The sequence below is a fragment of the Dryobates pubescens genome, chromosome 26, assembly GCF_014839835.1.
Source record: "Dryobates pubescens isolate bDryPub1 chromosome 26, bDryPub1.pri, whole genome shotgun sequence".
Taxonomy (NCBI): Eukaryota; Metazoa; Chordata; class Aves; order Piciformes; family Picidae; genus Dryobates; species Dryobates pubescens.
In genome coordinates this window covers 4,279,815-4,286,421 of record NC_071637.1, presented here as the reverse complement: position 1 = coordinate 4,286,421, position 6,607 = coordinate 4,279,815, and the positions used below count along the sequence as shown (strand labels likewise).

Genomic DNA, 6,607 nt, shown 5'->3' with positions numbered 1-6,607 from the left:
AAGTGAAGAGTGAAAACGAGTCCTAATCCAGTTAATCTTCCCAAGGTGTTCCAGCTGAGAGTCCCATCCCTCCTGGCCCCTACAGAGGAAAATGTTTAAGGCACCAAGCCCTGCCTCAGCCTCATCAGCTGGCTCACAGCTGCCCCTGTAAACACGCTCTGACACAGAGCACACACAACAGGCTGCACAAACATCAGCAAACAGACACTGAAAGAAGGAATATGCCAGGAAGGAGCCAGAGAGAGGAATTCCCCAAGTAATTCCCCAGACACAGAAAGATGGCTCTACAGGAACAGCAGGAACACTTTAATGCAGAAAAGCAAACAGTGAAAGGCAAAGTTTGTTGTGATTACAGCTGCTGCCTTTGCGGGGCTTGACAGGGCTCTGGGCAGCCTGATCTAGTTGAGGATGCCCCTGCTGACGGCAGAGGGGGTTGGACTGGATGACCTCTGGAGGTCTCTTCCAACCCAGACCATTCTATGATTCTAGGAACTCACTACCAACCAGGAAAATTTACCCTTAAAATGTGACACTTTTTAAACCAGCTTGGGGCAAAATCATGCCTGCTGCCAGCTGATTTGTGCCTTGGCACAGGACATCACATCTGGCCACTTGCTGCACTTTCTCTTTGGCTACAAATCTGCTGCAGAGAGGCATTTTCATTCTCATGAGAAAAGGGCATGTGGCAGAGGGAAGTCAGTCAGGTAAAAGTGGTGGCAAATGCATGAACAGAAAACCTGCAACTTTAGTTTCCAGGTAAAGTGCAAAGAAGCAAAGACCTGCCCTGAAACAGAGCCCAAAGGCTCAAAGGTCTGGAACTTGAAGCCCACAGCTGGCACCTGGTCCCTGGGTACCAAGAATGACACCAGCACGAAGATCTCCAAACTCAGAGGCACTGCTGCAGCCTGCAGGGCTCTTCCCATCTCCTTCAAGGATGAGGCTGCCCCTTTGCTCCCATAAGCAACTGTCCATGTCTAGGAAATGAACTGCCTGGGGTAACAGCCACACAGCAGGGAACTGGCTTTTGTCAGGCATGGCTTTGGTGTGGTTCTTCTAATGCCCTGCACTTTTGAGAACCTGGGCTGCATTAACCTCTCCACACACTGCAGAATGATCAATGTCAGGCTGTTCCCATCTCGGTAGTCACGGGAGCACCAGCAGGCTGGAACACCCCAGGAAATGAAGAGCAGCAGCATTAGGCATCAGGAACAGATTCTCAATGACACAAACACTGATCAACGTTTCCCAGCGATTTTCTTTCATTGTTTAAACAAAAGCTTTGCAAATAATCACATGCCACATGACTTCCAGAACCAAAAGGACAACTGGTGAGGAGTGGAGAGAGATCCAACGCAGTGACTGCACAAAATACCTGTGGAGCTGAACATCAGCAGTCTGCTGGTTTCAATAAACACTGCTTCCTGGTCCAAGGCTGTGTCTGTGCAGCACAGTTACATAAAGAGACATTTCCATGTAATGAAATTAACCAGAAAACCCTCTGGGTGTTTAATCCTTTTTCCATGGGGAAGGTGGCTTCTGCTTTAGCTTAACTCTGTTGGGAGCAGGCTTATCATTACATCAAAAGAAGTCTGCAAATGAATTTGCAGTGTTCAAACAGATTGAGTTAAACCCAATATGAGTTATTCAGTGCAAGCTTTCTAAAGGGTCAGCTCAAAAGGCAGTTTAATGCAAGAAAAACAGAAGGAGGAGCAGAAAATACAGAACCTGCTGAAACAGCTTTGTTCAGAGAGGTGATCTCTGCTTCCCCAGAACACCTTCCACTTGCCACTGAATTCAGCAGGCACTCAGGTGAATTCAGCTCTCCTCAGAGGCAGGCCACAGGGTGGAACTTACACTGCTGCATTTATTGCAAACACTGCTGCTCTCTTGCTGCAAGAGAGCTGTTGAGATGGCAAAAGGGAACGTGTTGTGATTAGGCTGCGGTGCATCATGCCCTGCTCTCGGCAGAACAATCCCCTTGGAGTCAGAGGCTCCAGCCAGAGGCCATCTGCTGTCAGAGGAGCAGACATTGCCCACATCCCTGCCCACAGCCCTTTTCTGGCTGCCTCACACTGTGACTGCCAAGTGAGCTGTGTGCAGTTGGGTCATCAACAAGCCTCTATGAAATAATAAAAGGCTTTCTGAGATAAAAGCTATGATAAATGTCTGACAGATATGATGAGTAAAGCCATCCTACCTCACTGCTATTCATTACCTAATAGTAGTAGTGTTCTCTTCAGTAGTGGGTTTTCAGCCACATCCAAAGTGGCCACACAGCTTTATGTGCAATCAAAATTAAGCAGCTTACTGATACTGCTGGCTAAGCAGGAATAAATAATGCTTCAAGCACACTTGCTTGCAGCTCCTAGGACAAACAAGGTGTCTCACCCATTACCAAGCAGGCTGCTGGGGAAAGAGCAGCTACAGGCTATGTGGCTTTAACACCACATCATTGTTTCTCTAGAGGAACAGACCACAAAGTGCTCCCTGTTGCAAAGGCTGCAACTCTCAGGATCTAAAAACAAAGTTAACCTCCAGTTCTCATATCAAAGCTTTTAGCAACATTGAAAGGGGGCTTGGGGTTTGGTTTTTTTCCCCTGCCAAGGATAAAATGACCAAAGTGTTTTTACAGACACTTCACCTAAGGAGAAAGTTAAGGCTTGGTTTTCAAGAGTTTCATTTTCAAAGGCAGGCAGGGATTTAGTCCGTCTGCTTCAGACACTCCACCTCAGGGGCACCCTGCTGCAGAAGGTGCAGACAGCTAAGCAGCATTGTGGCAAATTAGTGTCGTTAGGTTGAGCTGTTGCAGTCTCCCAGCAGTGCTGCACACTGCTGAGGCTTCCACAACACTCAGCAGCACCATCACTGTCAGAGCTCCCTGTAAGACAATGATCAGGAGCATTAAAAGCCAGGTTTGGATCACCTGTGATAGCTAAGACAGACATAAACCAAAAAGAAAGAGGGAGAATTAATCTGACACCAGAGCAAAGGCCTCTGTCAGCCTTGGATCCGCTCCTCCGTTCATTAGCAAGAGGAACAGATCCAAGCTCCGAGTTCTTTGCTGAGCAGGGCAGCCAGCAGCTGCTAACCAAGAGCAGGTCTCTTCCAGCAGCCATATTTTTTCTCCCAAGGAAGAAGCTCATTGCCACTTGTCAGCCAGTGGCGACTGCAGTCTGGGTTCCTCCAGCCCAGCACCTCGTACCGTACAGCGGGGACACAGTAACCATCCTACAATCAACTACTCCAGTGCTGAAAGCAAAATCCAGCCCCGCCACAAGTGGTTTTATCTGCTGTAGCTGTATTTCTTGGAACTTGGAGGAACATTTGGAAGAGGCAGTCCAGGAGAGAAGGGTTTCAAGTACCAAAACCTGTACGTCCCGTACCAAGCCGCCAGGCCTATCAGCGCGCCCAGGATCTTCTGACTGAAGTCATGGAAGTAAAGGGCAGTGCAGAGGAACATGAACACCCAGATCACGGTGAGGAGGCACAGGGAAACAAAGAGGCCGTCGATGACAGCCCGCAGCTTGGAGTTCTGCTGGGTGGCCAGGCCCTCCAGCACCGCCACCTCCTCCACGATCAGCAGGGCGCAGTAGGAGAGCAGGAAGCAGTGGCCCGAGATGTCGAAGCCGTCCCAGACGCCGCTGCTCTGGTGGCACTCCTGCTTGGTGGTGGGCGGCCGGCGGAGCTCGCCGCCCCCGGCGGGGCCGGAGCACGTGCCCGTGAGGTTCTCGACGTAGAGGAAGAGCCCGGTGCAGAGGTACCAGACGGCGGTGCCCACCAGCAGGGCGCTCAGGCGCCGCAGCACCAGCAAGACGCTCTTGGTGGGGCCGTACCGGAACTTGCTCTTGGCAAACTGGTAGGTGGTGACCGCCATGAAGGGAAGCAGAAGCCACAAGGTCCATGCCCAAGCCACCTTCACGAAATACCTAGAACCACACAATCAACCAGGTTGGAAAAGGCCCCAGAGATCATCAAGTCCAACCTATTACCCAATACCCAACACCTCATGACACCTAAACCATGGCTTTGAGTGCCATGTCCAATCCTTTTTGGAACACCTCCCGGGACGGTGACTCCACCACCCCCCTGGGAGATACAGTAACCTGTCAGAGGAAAGCCAAGAGAGAAATGTGAAACTTCTCAGGAGCTGTGGGATGTGGTGCTGCTTCAGGAGGGGCTTTTCAGTGTCAGTGTTCAGAGCCATCTGAATTAGACACTTGTGCCCTCCTCTCCAAGCAAACCACAGCTGAAATCAGCCCTCTCCCCACTGTTCTCTCAGGCCCTCCACCCTCATCCAGGTCCTTCAGCTGTGTCCCTCAGACCCAGAGCCCTTGTTCAGACTTGTCACAATCTGCAGTTCGGTTTTGCAATCCCTTTTACCCTACAAACCTGCTCCACTCTGCCCTACTTGAAATGCAGCTGCAAAGGATTTATTTTTAGCTTGCCACCCTGGCCACAGTAACCCTTTCTCTGACTCTTCTCCATCCCAAAGATCTTGGCTTTCAAAGCCCTTCACAACCTCAACCTCTCAGCACTGAATAAGGTAGCCAGAAGGGCTGACTTCGTTCCCTACTCAGCCCACGAAGCTTCTCCTCCATCACCACCTCACAAAACGAAGTAGCACCATGTCAGCTCCCTTGTTGTCCCTTGTCAGTGAGAGCTTTCCTTTGGCAGACACACACCCTTCCACCTCTCAATCCACTACTTCTCCTTTCCAATCTGGCAGTGGAGCACGTGCAAGTGAATTTACTAATGTGTTAAGGAGACCACAGTCCAGGATCTCCTGTCCTCCCACAGGCACCTTCCAACAAAGCCTGCTTCACATCAGCTGGTATGAGAGGGGAAGTGTGCAGCCCCCTTGTTACCCATGCCCCAGTTCAAAAAAGCAGAACTCTGGTCTGTGGCTGAGCTGAAATTCAGCTGTGTGATGGCACACAGTCATTATTTCATCATCACCTCAGCACTGCAAACAGACCCAAGTGGGCACAGAGCGCTGTATCTTCACTAACACTCTAACAAAACCTGTCAGGGCCTTGCCCAAGACTTGAGGAGTCCTTCCTTTATAGGAGGAACAGCATGTGCATGGCAACTACAGCTGCCACCATGGAACAGTAATTGAAAAGAAAATCCCCATTTTATTCAGACAGCTAAAAGAAGAAGAGACTGTTGGCAGAACTGCTGCCAGCAACAGTCATCTGTGGGGGGAAAATCATTTCAGGAGTTGTCAGTACAGTGAACCTTCCTCTCTTTGAAGGGAGAGAAATGGACTGCAGCGATTTTTTTACTGCAAGATCAGTTTCACTAAGTGCTCCTGCCAGTCCTTCTCAAGCACACTAAAATCAGCTGCTCTCCCACACATCACCAAAGGACAAACTGGGATCAACAAAGCACGAAAGCCCCCACGTCACAGGGCAAAAGAGCAGCTGTGCTCTAACTTCCTGACCCCTAGCAGGTGAAGCACACGTGCCCTGGCCCAGCTCATCGCCTTCCTCATGCCCTTCAAAACGTTCAAAGGTTATGACTAAGCCACTAAAATCACTCCTAAGTACTTGGAAAGGACAGCAGCGACTCTGTTTTCAGAAGAGGTGCTCAAAGACTAATTTTCCTCAGCTTGCTTTTAGACCAGTTCAGTAACCACCGGTTTACAGTCAAGCACGAGGAATTATCAGGGAATTAAAGAGAAAAAAGAAATAATCCTTCTCTTCCTCTTCCCAAAAAAACCCCACCCCAACAACAAAACAGAGTAAGAAACTCCACCTGCTCAGATACCTGACGGTCCTGTAGACCACAGCAGGCATCAGGATCAGGAAATCTAACAGCAAGCATCACCTCCACCACCCCATAGCCCGGCACACGGTGTCTTGACTCCTCACCAGCCTCACCCCCTACACCCCCCTGGCGCTGGGACCGGCCTGGGACACCCAGAGCCGCTACGAAGCCACCTCCAGCTGAGCCCCGGGGCCTGTCCGCCCCGGTTCGAGGCCCACGAGGGCCGCAGGGAGCTGCTTCCAGCCCTCTGTCCGCCCCCCATCCCCCTGCCACCTCCCTGCCCCCTCGGGGCAGCGCCTCCGCCCCAGGAGAGGACACGCGGCCAGAGCACAGCAGCCGCTGCCGTTAAGGCCGAGCGTCCCCAGCCCCACAGGCTCCCCCCAGCCCGACCCGCAGGGCTGGCGTCCCCTGCACCGCCCCGCTTCCCCCCGCCGCTCCTCACACGTTGAGCGGGTTGCGCTTGTTCTGCAGGGGCGTCTCGGGCACCAGGTCGTTGTCCTTGAGGGCGGACCCGACGAGGACGATGGCGAGCAGCAGCCAGGGCAGGCGGCGGCGCACCCGCCCGTTGGCCAGCGCGGCCCGCCACCACCGCCCGCAGCGCTCCAGCCGCTCCATCGCTCCCCGCCGCCGCCGCCCGGCCGCCGTACCGCGTCACGGCCCCCGCGCCGAACGCTCCTGCAGCCGCACCGCTCCGGCGCCCCCTGGCGGCGCCCGCCGGGCTGGAAACGGCTGCGCCTACGCGTAGCATCACCGCTCCGGTCCCCGCAGCGCCGCGTCGGGAGCGGCGCTCAAACGGGGCTCGGTCCGTCGGGGAGCGGGGGTCTGGCGTCCCGCCAGC

The 6,607-nt window shown here is 53.0% G+C and overlaps 1 protein-coding gene across 1 annotated transcript; it reads right to left on the bottom strand.

Annotated features, from left to right (window-relative positions):
• Positions 1–1,774: 1,774 nt before the first annotated feature.
• On the bottom strand, positions 1,775–6,390 carry FITM2 (fat storage inducing transmembrane protein 2). The gene is made up of 2 exons (XM_054173682.1): positions 6,212–6,390; positions 1,775–3,926 (listed from the first exon to the last, which is right to left on the bottom strand). Exons 1-2 carry the CDS (start codon positions 6,382–6,384, stop codon positions 3,284–3,286), a joined length of 816 nt encoding a protein of 271 aa, XP_054029657.1. The 5' UTR covers positions 6,385–6,390; the 3' UTR covers positions 1,775–3,283.
• Between the last annotated feature and the right edge of the window lie 217 nt (positions 6,391–6,607).

Coding starts and splice junctions, on each gene's coding strand:
- FITM2 (XM_054173682.1), bottom strand. CDS start 6,384: ATGGAGCGGCTGGAGCGCTGCGGGCGGTGGTGGCGGGCCGCGCTGGCC. Junction 3,927..6,211: donor AAGCGCAACCCGCTCAACGT/GTGAGGAGCGGC, acceptor GTGTGGTTCTAG/GTATTTCGTGAAGGTGGCTT.